Source organism: Sphaerodactylus townsendi, linkage group LG16 (genome assembly GCF_021028975.2).
Source record: "Sphaerodactylus townsendi isolate TG3544 linkage group LG16, MPM_Stown_v2.3, whole genome shotgun sequence".
Classification (NCBI taxonomy): Eukaryota; Metazoa; Chordata; class Lepidosauria; order Squamata; family Sphaerodactylidae; genus Sphaerodactylus; species Sphaerodactylus townsendi.
The window spans coordinates 27,905,774-27,919,730 of record NC_059440.1 but is presented as its reverse complement, the minus strand read 5'-3'; the positions used below and the strand labels follow the sequence as shown (position 1 = coordinate 27,919,730).

At 47.4% G+C, this 13,957-nt stretch overlaps 1 protein-coding gene across 4 annotated transcripts; it reads right to left on the bottom strand.

Annotated features, from left to right (window-relative positions):
* Window positions 1–1,168: 1,168 nt before the first annotated feature.
* SDF4 (stromal cell derived factor 4) lies at window positions 1,169–13,932 on the bottom strand. 4 transcript variants are annotated; one of them, XM_048518924.1, is made up of 8 exons: window positions 13,004–13,143; window positions 12,245–12,386; window positions 10,992–11,356; window positions 8,176–8,312; window positions 7,368–7,481; window positions 4,067–4,225; window positions 2,729–2,904; window positions 1,169–1,534 (listed from the first exon to the last, which is right to left on the bottom strand). In XM_048518924.1, the coding sequence occupies exons 3-8, from the start codon at window positions 11,297–11,299 to the stop codon at window positions 1,358–1,360; spliced, it is 1,071 nt and encodes a 356-aa protein (XP_048374881.1). In that variant the 5' UTR covers window positions 11,300–11,356; window positions 12,245–12,386; window positions 13,004–13,143; the 3' UTR covers window positions 1,169–1,357. The 4 variants fall into 4 exon arrangements, with proteins under 4 accessions (XP_048374881.1, XP_048374882.1, XP_048374883.1 ...); XM_048518925.1 differs by having other exon boundaries at window positions 12,245–12,438; window positions 13,004–13,120; XM_048518926.1 differs by lacking the exons at window positions 12,245–12,386; window positions 13,004–13,143 and adding an exon at window positions 13,798–13,932.
* Between the last annotated feature and the right edge of the window lie 25 nt (window positions 13,933–13,957).

Below are 13,957 nucleotides of genomic sequence, written 5' to 3'. Positions count from 1 at the left end.
CCCCTGACCTGCCTGGCTCAGAATTATCTACTCAGGGTAGCAGCTATTCCCCAGGGTATCTTTTCCAACAGAGGTTTTTGAACCAGAGATACCAGAAATTGGATCTGGGGCTTTTAGCATTCAACCTTCCATGACTTCTCCCCTAAAATTAATTTCAGCCCAACAGTGTATTTAGCCAGATCCATGCATGATCTAGTAAACGCAGCAAAGAGGAAGCATAAGTGGACCATCCTCCCAGTGGAAGGAAGCCCCCTCCCCTAGTAAATCTGTGTTAGGGCCAACGTCATTAAATTTGTTGAGGGCTTTCATGGCCGGATTCAACTGGTTGTGGTGGGTTCTCCGGGCTGTGTGGCCCTGGTCTGGTCGATCTTGCTCCTAATGTTTCTCCTGCATCTGTGGCTGGCATCTTCAGAGATGTATCACAGAGGGAAGTCTGTTACACACTGTGTCCAGTGAGAAGGGGACCTTTTAGATGGCAAGACTCCTTGTTGATGAATTCCAAACATTCCCTCCCACAGTGCAATGGCTTCTCAAACAGGTTGTCCTAAGTCTAGAGGACCAACCTGAGGCCAACAGGTAGCCTCAGAATGCATAATGCATGAAGCCATTTCAGTGAGGTAGGTGGGAGGGAACTGTGACTGGCCCAAGGTCACCCAGCAGGTTTCGTGTGTAGGAGCGGAGAAACAAATCCAGTTCGCCAGATTAGAGTCCGCCGCTCATGTGGACAAGCGGGGAATCAAACCCAGTTCCCCAGACTGGCGTCCACTGCTCTTAACCGCTATAATATGCTGGCTCCAACTTGTGTTTCTAACCTAGCACTTTCCTGCCCTTCCGTTCTTCGTAATGTATATTGTGCTCAATCGGAAGGAAGCATGTTGTGGAAAATGCTATGACTCCTCCCCCTCCCAGCTATTGCTGACTCTTTGGGCATGTTGTAAACAGGGAAAACAAACCAAGTGCGCAAGCAAACAGTCCTCTGATGTTAACATGTGGCTTTTGGAGATCAGACAAAAGCACAAAGTATTTTAAAGCGGCTTTCAACGACAACGGAGCTGCCGGCAGGAAAGGGTGCAGAGAGCAAGCTTGAATGGGAACTTCTCCAGACTGGGCCTGGGTTTTTTGTCGAACACCCTCCATTCTTGAAGGCAAGAGAGCTGTGGATCGGTTATATTTATATATACAACATTTTATATATACACACGTACATAGATGGCTTTCCTTTAAAAAATAAGAGTCTAGAACACCACACTGTATGCACACAGAACACAGATATAGCAGCAAAAGGGAATTCTCTTTCAGTTTGTTGTGGGTTTTTTTGGAAAGCGAGAAGGTGCATCGAGAGCTGCGGGCCGAGAGCTCAGAATTCCTCGTGGACGTTCCGGGCGTAGTCCATCAGCTTGCTGCCCGTGAAATATTCGCTGTATTTCAAAATCTCCTCCAGCTCCAGGTGGTGGTTTTGGTTCTCATCCGCCACAGCGATCATTTGCTTGGCTTCGTTCAGGGCGTTGTACTCGTTCATGGGGTCCATGTACTCCTGGAAAGAGGAAATGATAAAGGTTGGAGGAAGTGGCCACGCCTTCCTGGTCCTGAGAACGGTTTGGGAATTCCCAAGGTTGAAGGGAGGGGCTGAAGCTGTGCAGGTTAATGATCTGATGGGAGACGCCTGAGAACTTCATGGGAAATTTGCAAAGACCCCCAAGATCTTGTTGTCTGTCCCCCCACCCCAAATCTACCACAGCTCTAGGGTTGCTTTTAAGATGCTGGCTTCTCATGATGTGATTTTTTTTACTGCTGATCTTATGAACATTACTGTCCCAAATGGATTGCTTTCTTAAAACAACACACAGCCCTAGCTAGCCACCTCAGCGTGCTGTAGTAGTTATGAGCAGGTGCACTCTGGGGAACTGGGTTTGAGTTTGATTCCCCACTTTGCCACTTGAGCTGTGGAGGCTTATCTGGGGAACCAGATTAGCCTGTGCACTCCAACACACATCAGCTGGGTGACCTTGGGCTAGTCACAGTTCTTTGGAGCTCTCTCAGCCCCACCCACCTCACAGGGTGTCTGTTGTTGGGGTGGGGAGGGAAAGGAAATTGTAAGCCCCTCTGAGTCTCCTTAAAGGGGGGATATAAATCCAAACTCTCCTCCTTCTTCTTCATAAGCTTTTGAACTTGGGAGGGGAGGGAGGATATCCCACACACAAATAATGGCAGAGGATCCCCAAGCAGAAATTTGCATTTGGCAAACCTCTGCCTCAGCATGTTTTAATGATAATACTGACCTACTTCTACGTCACTGTTTTCCAGCTAAGAGTTGAAAGCTGAAAGCTAGCACGCCTTTTTGCTCTTTCTGACTGATGTGTGACGACTGTTTTCAGCAGAAATCAAAAAGAGCCCAAATACACCCTTTGTGAAGCAAGTACGCATCCAGTAAAAGAATCCCCCGCCCCCAAAATGTGAATTCTGATCACCTGCTTTGATAATGCTCAGCGCAGAGTAGGAAATTATACGTAACGCCTTTATCATGCCTGCATCAGATTTTTTTCCAGCCAGGTGCCACCCAAACCCTGCCTGCGAGATGAGACTGCCAGAGCTAGTCAGTTGTCCCAGACTGGGGATGAGAGGGTAAGCGGAAGGTCTAATGAGTAGAACGGGTGAAATCCCCCACAGGGCACACAAGGAGGGGGCCACAGTCTAAATACCCCCACGCAAGGTACAGAGGGCGGCTCACCTCTAACTCCTCCATGGTGACGATGCCATCGTGATCTGCGTCAATGACTTCCTCAAACTCCTTCTTCCGGTCTTTCACCCAGTCGTCGTCGATGTCCTGGGCTTGCTGGTTCTCCACAGTGCCGACGGGCAAGGAGATGAACTCAGAAAGAGTCAGCTTCTTGTCACCGTCTTGATCTGCGGAGGGGAGATAAAAAGAACCAAACCACACGCGCAAAAATTAACCTCCTCTTAAATTAGATTCATGGTGGCTCTCGGCATTTTGTCAAGAAAGCACCTTTACTGAGCTATATCCTGTTTGTGGCTTTCTGCACTTGGCAGCTGGCTGACGGGGCTAGGATGGCAGTCATAAGAATTTCTGCAATTACTCGAAAAGAGCTGAACGTTGCCAGGTATGATGGGTGGTGAAGATTCTGGGTTACATCATTCTATCTCCAAAGAGTAGCCATGCTGGTCCGCAGCAGAACAGTTAGATTCGAATCCAGTACAACAACATTTTGAGGGTATCAGCGTTCAAGAGTCACAGTTTCATCAGATATTGTCTGGCAAAGGGAGTTAGACCCATGAAAGCTTATTACCCACCCACCCCCGCCCCAATCTTGTTGGTCTGTAGGATGCCACTGAACTCAAATCTTACATACACACACACACTCCATTTAGAGCCACAAATAAAATTCAGTTCTGCATGAACACAGGGAAAAAGATCATGGAACGTGGAAGCAGAGCATACAGTTGTGCTTCAGAAAAATCTTATTTTTTTAAAGAGGAAGTTTTTAGATTTTGTTGCAAGCCTGTTAAAGCAAACCCCACCATCCCTGCTTTGGTGTAGTGGTTAAGAACAGGCGGATTCTAATCTGGGGAACCGGGTTTGATTCCCCACTCCTCCACCTGAGTGGCGGAGGCTTATCTGGTGAACCAGATGCGTTTCCGCACTCCTACATTCCTGCTGGGTGACTTGGACTAGTCACAGTTCTCTTCAAACTCTTTCAGCCCCACCTACCTCACAAGGTGCTTGTTGTGGGGAGAGGAAGGGAAAGGAGCTTACAGGAGAGGAAGGTGGGGTGTAGATCCAAACTCTTCTTCTTCTTGCTCCCAATCTGGCCTGGTGAGCCATAACTGCCAGGCCAGATCAGGAGCAGGGGAAGGGAGGCCTGGCAGTCATGGCTCACCAGGCCAGATTGGGAGCAAGACCTGTGGAGGCTTATCTGGGGAACCAGATTAGCTTGTGCTCTCCAACTGGCTCGCAGGCCTGGGCCACACGTTTGACACCCCTGCTGGGGCTTTCCTGCTACAGTGAGAACTAAGCCCCCATTGAACGGCAACTCTGAGAGAGGCGCACCCAGATCTCGGACGATCTCCTTGACCATGAACTTCAGCATCCCTCTGCTGTGCTCCGGATGGAGAAAGGACAGGAACTCCTCCTCGTTCAGCAGGAGGTCTGCAGGTGGGTTGTCAGCTTGATACCAGCGATCCTTCAAGTTGTCGAGGACTTCCTGTGCTGGAATCGAAAAAGAAAAACAGAGGAAGGCAACTCATAACACCTGCAGCCTGGTAAGGAGACGGGCTGTGTTCCCTCCCCACCCAACCCAGTTTCCCCCATTTCTCCGCATGAGCAGCGGACTCTTATCTGGCGAACAGGGTTTGTTTTCCCCCGCTCTTCCACAAGAAACCTGCTGGGTGACCCTGAGCCAATCACAGCTCTCTCCGAACTCTCTCAGCTCCACCTTCCTCCACATGGTTATGGGGAGGAAAGGCAACTGTAAGTCACTTTGAGACTCCTTATAAGTCAAGAAAAGTTGGATAAAAAACCAATAGTGTGGTTTAGTGGTTAAGAGCAGGTGCACTCTAATCTGGAGAACCAGGTTTGATTCCCACTTTGCCACTTGAGCTGTGGAGACTTATTTGGGGAACCAGATTAGCTTGTGCTCTCCAACACATGCCAGCTGGGTGACGTTGGGCTAGTAGTCACAGCTCTTCGGAGCTCTCTCAGCCCCACCCACTTCACAGGGTGTTTGTTGTGGGGGGGGGGGAGGGAAAGGAGATTGTAAGCCCCTTTGAGTCTCCTTACAGGAGAGAAAGGTGGGTATAAATCCAAACTCTTCTTCTTCTACAAACCAAAGCGGGGCTGGTAAATGAGCAACAGCAAAGTTGTGTGTGAAATATGGAAAAAGGGAAGGCTCTTGACGGGGTGCAGCCTCCTCGTTTCCTGCTGAAGCAGTAAAGTATTGCCAGATGGGATCCTCTGCCCCATATGGCACACCAGACAGAGTGATTAAGCCCGCTTGTGTGCCGTGCATACGGATGAGACCGAAAGCTTCCAGTGAATAAACAGCGACTGTCTTGCTTTAAATCTGGTGGCATGACATATTTCCATGTTGGGGAGAGGAGGGGGCATGCTTTAAAAACAAACCTGTCCATCCCAATTTCACTCCATCACACCTCTGTGCAAGGGTGAATTGTACCCACAATTCGTATGCGTAACCAGGGATCCAATTAGAGCTGCTGTTTCTCAAACTGCCACATACCACACCAGGGCAATGCTTGTAGATACCCATTTGGCAGGATAAAACTTAAAACAAACCAGAACTGTTCTGCTGCCAACAACCCAACACCAGAGGAGCTAAACCAGTGATTGCGAACCTATGGCACGGGTGCCAGAGGTGGCACTCAGAGCCCTTTCTGTGGGCACGCACAAACAGAGTTCATCATGTGGGGGGGAAATTGCACATTTAGGCTGGCCTGGGCCACTGAGCCCGATTATTAGCATTAAACCTAAGACCTAGTTTTGGGGAAGCAGTGTAGGTAACCCTGTTAAGCGCTGTTAAACCCCACGGATTTTCATGCAAAGAACTAAAGTACAATCCTTTACCTGGGAGTGAGCTCGGTTGCTGGAAATGGGGCTTGCTTCTGAGTAAACCCTCCTAGGGTCGTGATTCACCCGTTTGAAGAGTTGCATGGTTGCTTCAAAGCAAAGCTAATGACTACCACCAAGCTTACTCCCGAGTAACGGACGCCTTGGAGCCAACCATTTTTTCTAACTAAAACCTCAGTATTCAGGTTAAATTGCCGTGTTGGCGCTTTGCGATAAATAAGTGGGTTTTGGGTTGCAGTTTGGGCACTTGGTCTCAAAAAGGTTCGCCATCACTGAGCTAAACGTACACATCGGCATGCTGAAAACATCCTGGAGAAAGGTGGAGGGACAATTTCTAACTACAGAGCTGTTATGGTGTAGTAGTTTGGTTGTCAGACTAGGATCTGGGGGACGCAGATTTGAATCCCCACAGTGCCACAGAAGCTTGCTGGGTGACCTGGGGCCTGTCATATAATCCCAGCTTGACCTATTTCACAGGGATGCTCTGAGAGTACAACGGAGGAAAGAGAATGACGTGAACTACTCTGGATCCCCTCAGGGAGAAAGGCAGGGCTATAAATGCAAAGGAAATAATATCGGACTGCTTTGATCATTCCACTCTTAATGTGTCTTCTAATGTTTTAAACGCTTCTCTCCAGAATATCTTCACCAACTGGAGGAACCGACAAAAATAAATAAGTGAGCCGTTTTTACTGTTGCATCTCCAGCATCCCTTCGAAATGGTTTTCCCCAGTTTTGCTATTCTGTCCAGAATTGAGTACCATCTATCTTCACTGTTTCCTCTTATGTTCAATGATCCTTTTTAAACTTCTGTATGTAGAGAAACCCATTCTTTATTGATAATATTAATGCAGATCTTTATCCCATTTGGCCTTGTGAGATACTTTATCCCATTTGTGAGATAAAGGATTTTTATCTAAATGTATGAATAATCTATTCGTGGCAGTTATCAAATTAAACTGTTTCTGTGGCTCATTAATTACCGTTTCAAAATCTTTCAAGGGTCAAGACTAGGCTTGATTATTCGGGAAAGCCGAATCACAAAAAAACCTGAAAAAGACCATCAGCTTCTTTCAGGTTTTTCTTTTACTGAAAATTCGGCTTTTCGAATACACCTGGGGCAGAAAATGTCGAATAACAGTTGGTTTTTTAACCCTCCCTAGCCTTTGGGGAGATCGGCCACACATGCAGGATCTATCCCTCATTGGTGCTTCTCAAGCCCTGAGCAGTTGAGAAGCGAAGTGGGGGAGAACGGAAAAACGTCAGGGTCGGGTTTTTCAAAACTGAATTTTTTCAGTGATAGACAAATAAAGCCAAAGGATATCGGCTTTTGTCGAAGGCTTTCACGGTCAGATTCAACTGGTTGCGTGTAACAGACTTCTCTTTGTGATACACCTCTGAAGATGCCAGCCACGAATGCAGGCGAAACGTTAGGAATGAGATCTACCAGACCACAGCCACACAGCCCGGAAAACCCAAAACTACCAGATATTGGCTTTATTTGGCTTTTCCGAAATTTTCTGGGCTAAAAAAACCTGAACCCGAAATTTACCGATATTTTTTTAATTGATGCTCAAGCCCAGTCAAAACAGATTCATTTGTATCAGTCTGTGTATCAGGCTGTGGGCTGGTAGTTTCCGATCTTAACATTTCACCTGCATCTCTGGCTGGCGTTTTCAGAGGCACGTCACGTCACAGTAAGATGCCTTTCTCTCCGTTGCACAGCGTGAAGCCTTCAACAACACATTCAAACGATACTGCTACTTACTTTCCTCGTCTATTTTAAGCTCCTCGTTATTCTTGATCTTTTCGGCTACCTCCTTCTCGTTAAACCCTTTGCTTGCCAGAAACTTGATTTTGTACTCGTCCCAGGACACGTGACCTGTAAAGACAGCAGGCGGATCAGAGAAAAACATTCCAATAGCCTACCATCATTTAATCTGGTTTGTATTAGGACACGGTATCTGGCAAAAGATTTTATGCCTTGGCTGTGGGGGAAAAGTGATCTTTGCTTCATTCTGACCTTAATGCCAGTCACTCCCACACTTCATTTTGGTGTGAGAAACAAACAAACCACACAAAATATGTTGGTGCTCACTTCCAGAAGACAGCCAGAGGCCAATGGGAACACAACATTGATTCTACATGCTTTGGGCTACGACGACACCAAAGGGAGATACAGGTGTAGACCCCTACCCCCACATAGAAGAATTTGCAATTTGGATGGAAAGGCTGTTGGGAAATGCTCTGAGCCCCAGGTTACATGCCTTTTATATTTATATTCATGTCTGTGTGTGTGTGTACACAAAATATTTTAACACTTCCAAGAATTTACCTTCACTGTTTCAAGGGCTAGAAATTCACCTTACAAACAACAGCTAAGGAAAGCTGGAAGCACTCAGAATGCTGAATTCAACAATCAATATAAAATTCAGGTATGCGCAAATCACGCAGTCCCACTCAAAACTGTCCGGGACACAACTGGAATTATTTCGACTTCCTCTATTAGGCTGCCCTCTGGCTGCTAAACCGTGCCATGACAGCCACTCCAGGGAAAATGGCAGCTGCTCCCCTACCGTCTCCATCTGGATCCACCGCTCTGAAGTGCATTTTGTTCTCTTCCACAGCCTCCTGGAAGTGCTCCTCAGTCTTCTCCATGATCCAGCGCTGCATCTCCTTCGCACTGACCTTCTTGTCCTTGTTCTGGTCTACTCTGCATGGTAAGCGTACACAAACATCAGGTGGGTGCTTTAAGAGACCTGCCCAAAGTCTACCTGTTCGGCCAGCAGAAAGAATGTCGCTTTGATCACTGGCTTTAAATCTCTACTGGGCTGGGAAGCAAATGTGGCCCCAGATCAAAACTGGGCTAGAGCCAAAAAGCATTTTCCCAAGCCCTGCATTCTTACCCAGGAAAGATACACATAAGGCTAAAAGAAAATAGGAATTGGTTCTGGTGGGTTTTCCAGGCTGTGTGGCCGTGGTCTGGTAGATCTTGTTCCTAACGTTTCACCTGCATCTGTGGCTGGCATCTTCAGAGGTGTATCACAGAGTACACCTCTGAAGATGCCGGACATAGATGCAGGTGAAATGGAACAAGATCTACCAGACCACAGCCACACAGCCCGGAAAACCCACAAAAAAGTGAACGCCTTCGACAAAACAAATGATGAATTGCTGGCCAGATTCTTTTCTTCATTGCTACTTTTGATGTGGATAATTTTCCTCCAAACCATCAGGGAACATCAGTTGCATCTGATTTCCCTGATCCTCCTTAAATGCTGGAAGGAGGAACTCACAGAGAAAATTGTTTCACTTTCTTCAGTAGGGCTAAAGAGCTCAACCAGTTGCCTGTTCTTCCCTCCAGCAAAAAAGCTGTTCCCAGGGTAGAAAGTCATTCCCAACTAGGAGGATTGAAGAAAAACTAAGGGCGGTAGAGAATTTCATCTTCTCTGTTGCCTCCAGACAGCCAACCTGCCTCTTTCAGATTCTAAGAAGGAGAAACCCGCCAGTTTAGATGCTGCAATTTGTCACTGGGAAAACAAGCTCTGCAGCAAAATCTGATTATCAGTGTTGTTAGTTTTCCATCCCCTAAGCAAGGACCTGGCCCTGTACGTTGCCAATGAAGCAGCCCTCTGCAGAATGTACTCTGCGCTGAGACAGAAGAGCACCATTGTCAAGAGAAGTAAGAAGAGAACCACTGTCTAGAGAAAAAAAATGTTTTCAAAATGAGTTTTTCCAAAGAGCCTCCTTTTCTCAGCATTTTATTCCAGGCCCAAAGTCTTTTCAGCTTCAGCCTCTGGTTTCACCCTTTAAAAATAAAAACAACCCAAACTTGTGATTTCCTAAAAAGTCTACGATCAAATTGCCAATCTGTGCTCCCGGAAGGACAGGGGACGGAAAAGCACTAGCTTTCGGCCTGCGGTTGTTTGCAACACCAGGACAATAGAAGCCAAACTGCTCCTGACCTCTGCGCCTTAAGAGAAAATGGGAGGCAGCAAAGGGGGAGGGGAGGGCTTGCGGATTACATCAATCACTAATCAGCTTTCCATTTCATTACAGCCAGCGGCTTATCCGCTACACTCTTAATAATAAGCCTTTTAATTCGCAGACAAGGCGTCTGGCAAAGCAGTCACCAATCCAACAGCATTAGGGATTGAGATAAATTATTCTTAAGCAGAGGTCGGAAGTGTACGCCATTCAGGGTTATTTTCCCCTTTTGCACACATAACAAACTCCTAGGATGGAGGGTGGGGGTGGGCGTCTTAACCAGACAGGAAAAGCTAGGTAGGTTTTAAGTGATTAGGGAGATTGCTGTGCCATTATCTTGGGGGAGATCCAAAGCACCACTGGAGGGTGCACAGCTGAGCACAGACTGCCTGTTTATTTCAGCGGCCGGGCATTCCTAAAGCCAAATGAACAGGGCAATTCTTGCCACAATTACACGATGAAGAAGAAGAAGAGAAGAGTTTGGATTTATACCCCACCTCTCTCTCCTGTAAGGAGACTCAAGGGGGCTTACAAGCTCCTTTCCCTTCCTCTCCCCACAACAGATACCTTGTGAGGTAGGTGGAGCTGAGAGAGTTCTGAGAGAATCTGTGACTAGCCCAAGGTCACCCAGCAGGAATGTAGGAGTGTGGAAACACATCTGGTTCACCAGATAAGCCTTTGCCACTCAGGTGGAGGAGTGGGGAATCAAGCCTGGTTCTCCAGATTAGAATCCACCTGCTTTTAACCACTGCACCACTACACCCATTCATTGTGAGTACGTTATACAGATTGCAAGCTGCCCATCAAAGGCTTAATTTAAGATTCAAGAGTTTGTGATAAAAAGCTTAATTTTTGAAAAAAAGGTTCAGGCAGTAAAAAGCGGCTATAATGCCAGAACAGCAACAAAAGAAAATAAACAGAAAAGTGACAGCACTGTGTCAAGGTTGGGCCTTTCTACACAAACCTTTCAAAAAGTTTCAAGGCAAGAAATAAAACCGTTTCTTCCAGGGAGTTCCTTTTCAAACAATTCTTCCCTTTTCAAACCAATTATCTGGCTGAAACGTCTTCAGTTGCTATGTGATCCACCGACTACGTTTCCCATGATTCTCTACTTCCCTGAACTTCCTCCTCGACCCAGTTCCCCCTTGCCTCCTTATATACAGCATTTGTCTGTTTGTTCTACGAGCATCTACGAGGAGTAGAGAGCACAGCATGGGGCTGTGAAGCATTGAAGCATCGATTCAACACAGAACTAAAAAAAAAAAAGAGGGGAAAACCACGTAATGGTGGCCAGGAATCTTTTTGAGGGGGTGGGTGCAGACATACAATATTGTAAAGAATGTTTTACAAATGTTTTAGGGGATCTGTGTGGAAAGGACTGTCGTCAAGCCAAAGCAACACTCACTTTGCGAAGATAACCATCAGTTTCCTTCTGTTTCTCCGCGGCTCTGAATCTTCATCAAACTCTTCCATCTCCTTCCCTAAGAAGACCTCCTGGTGGAACTCCTTATTTAGATGCCCGTCCATCTCCATCTTGACCCCGTTCAAGTGGTCCGGGGGCAGGATCTCGTTCTCGTCTTTGCTGTCGGCTGCTTTCTCTTTCAAGACGGAGCTGTTGGCTGGCCGGGCGTAGACGTCCATGAGCAAGAAAACAAAGAGGAGGGACAAGTAGATGGAGCCCAGGCTGCAGACGAAAGCCCGCTTCGAAACCATCGCTCCTCTTCGTCACAGCGTCAGCAGCCTGAAATACTGGTACGGTGGCTGGATAACCTGAGGGGAAGACAGGCAAAGAAAAAGGTAGTTGTAATGTTTCAGACGTTTTATGGTTTCCCATCAGAAATGCAATGGTTGGGTGCTTTACATTTACAGCTAACCACGGTTTGTTGTCTCAGATTAAACATATGTAGCGAAAGGAACTAACTGAGCAGGAAAGGAAGAACCGGATACGGGATGGATCCAAAGTCCTGTTTGTTCACAGTAACACAGTGCAAAAGTCCCGTTGGGTTTATGCCTGCTTATCTGATGCTTGGGAGAAAGGAAAGGTGAACAGCTGACACTGTTTGCTTATGGGAGAAAAAAACCCCATCTAGGAACAAAACTCTCCTCCCCATGACATGTCATCACAGAAAGGGGCAAAGTTCAGAGTTAGGAGGAGAAATGTGGATAAAGGAGAAAACAGACAAGCCTTTGATGAAAGTATAATCAGAAATAGGAGACAGTGTCCTGCTGAAAAAGACGAAGAATTTGGAAAGTTTGAAGCAGCTCAACACCACTTGCTTCTTAATAATTAGCACCTGTGAGGAAGAACATGAAACAATGAACCTTATTTATCAATGGCTACCAGTCATGGTGACTGAAGGAATTGAACCTCTATCTCCAGAGACAGCAAACCTCTGAATAACAGTGCTGGGAGCCAGCAAAGGGAGGCCTCAGCCTCTATGGCCTGTTCATTGGATCTCCAGGTCAACTGGTTGGCTACTGTATGAAACAGGATGCTAAACTCAATGGACCACTGGTCTGATCTGGTAGGACTCTTCTAATGTTCTTCATTAAGGAAATTAAGCGACATCAACACGTTATGTTCCCTGCATCTCTGCTAAAAATACAGGTAGTCTCAGTCTGTGCCTGCCCTTATATAATTGGGAAACTCCAGCGTACCTGCAGGGCTGGCTCCAGACACAGAAACTTGCTAGCAGAAGCAGAAATACCAGAGCTGAGTCGTTTGGGATGCTGAGCAGGGGACTGGAGGCTTCATCCCAAGAAAGATATTGCAGGGCTGGGTATGATGTGTAGAGGGCGACTGAAAGAATCAAGTAGTTGGAAAACCTTCTTGATGAGAAATAGCTAAAGAGCTTGAGGACATAAGAGGACAGATGTCGGTCTGCAGTAGATTTGAGCCTGGCAGCACCTTAGAGACCAAAATTATTGGCGGGTGGGGGTATGAACATCTGCAAGTCATCAATAATGCCCATCACCTTTACTGGGTCACAGTATTATAAAGGGGATGAGGATAAATTCTTCTCTATATACTGACACTACAAAAATACTTATTGCAATGCAGTTTGCCATCACTAAATGTAGCAGGAGCCACTCGCTGGCATCCCTCAAACGAAAAGTCCCACCCCCTGATGGGAAACAGGGTTATTTAACTGAAAGAAAAAGAGTTTCTGGATTTATACCCCGCTTTTCTTAACCATAAGGAGTCTGAAAACGGATTACACACTGTTTCCCTTCCTCTCCCCACAACAGACACCTTGTGAGGTAGGTGGGGCTGAGAGAGTTCTGTGTCAAGGTCCTTCCAACAAGTCAGCCCTCTACCCATGCCCAGAGGACCTCCCCCTCGGCGCTCTGCACATGTTTAGGCGCACTCTGAGCCTGGCTCTCCCTTGCCCCAGGACCTTCTGGCAGACTTTGTACCTGCACGGAAACCCGCCGCGGCTCCTCATACCCAGCCCCTCGCCGGGGCGTTTTCCTCCGCCACGCGCGGGCGACGTAGCCGCAAAGGACGCCCAGGCAAAAGGCTAGCCGGAAACCGGAAACGCCACTCAGCACTAGGGCGCCACGCCTCTTCCGTTTCTAATTTGCCCGGGATGGCGTTTCCCTCCTCTCCAGAGTTGGGGATTATGAGTTCGGATTCTGTTCATTCCCTGTAAAATACCTCCTTAAATTGCGCTCTTCAATAAAACTAGGTGAAAAGTTAAATATTTTAAAACAGGAGGCTGGTTAGACACCTATATATCCAAGCAGGGGTCCTTTCAGCAACTGGAGCCATGTTTGTTTTGGGCAAAGGAGGCCGTGGAGACCATGTTAGTTCTGGTCTACCGCCGCTCATTGCCGACTCCTTTCTCGTATTTTACATGCTGGTTTGTTTTTAATGAACAACTGCACAGGCGGCCTCAAGTGCCCTTACTTGAGATGGCGATACGGCTTCAAGGCCGTAATAAGGCGCGGCGGATATTGGCGGGCTAAAATTGTTTCCGCGCTCCTGTGTTTTAGACAGGCAATACCCCCAAAGGTGGCGCCGCCTTACGGCTTCAGCTGCCCTATCCCAACATGGCCGACGCCGTGGGGCGGAGAGAAGAATCACGTGACCCCGACTCCTCCTCCAGCCCCTCTCTTATTCATTCGCATCTCCTTTCTTTTCCTTCCCCCAAGAAGGGTGGGCGGAGAAGACGGGACAGCGAGGGGGCCTGCGCTAGGAAGCCACTCACCTTCTTCTCGCAATACAGCTCTTTTATTTTGCCATTGGAAGCGGACTGAGGCGAGCGCGCCTGAGAGGAAAGCCGGCCGACGACAATGGGACCGCCACTGAGGGGAAACCCAGCGGCGCCTCCGAACGCGGGCTGAGGAAGGAGAGGTGTGTCCTATCCC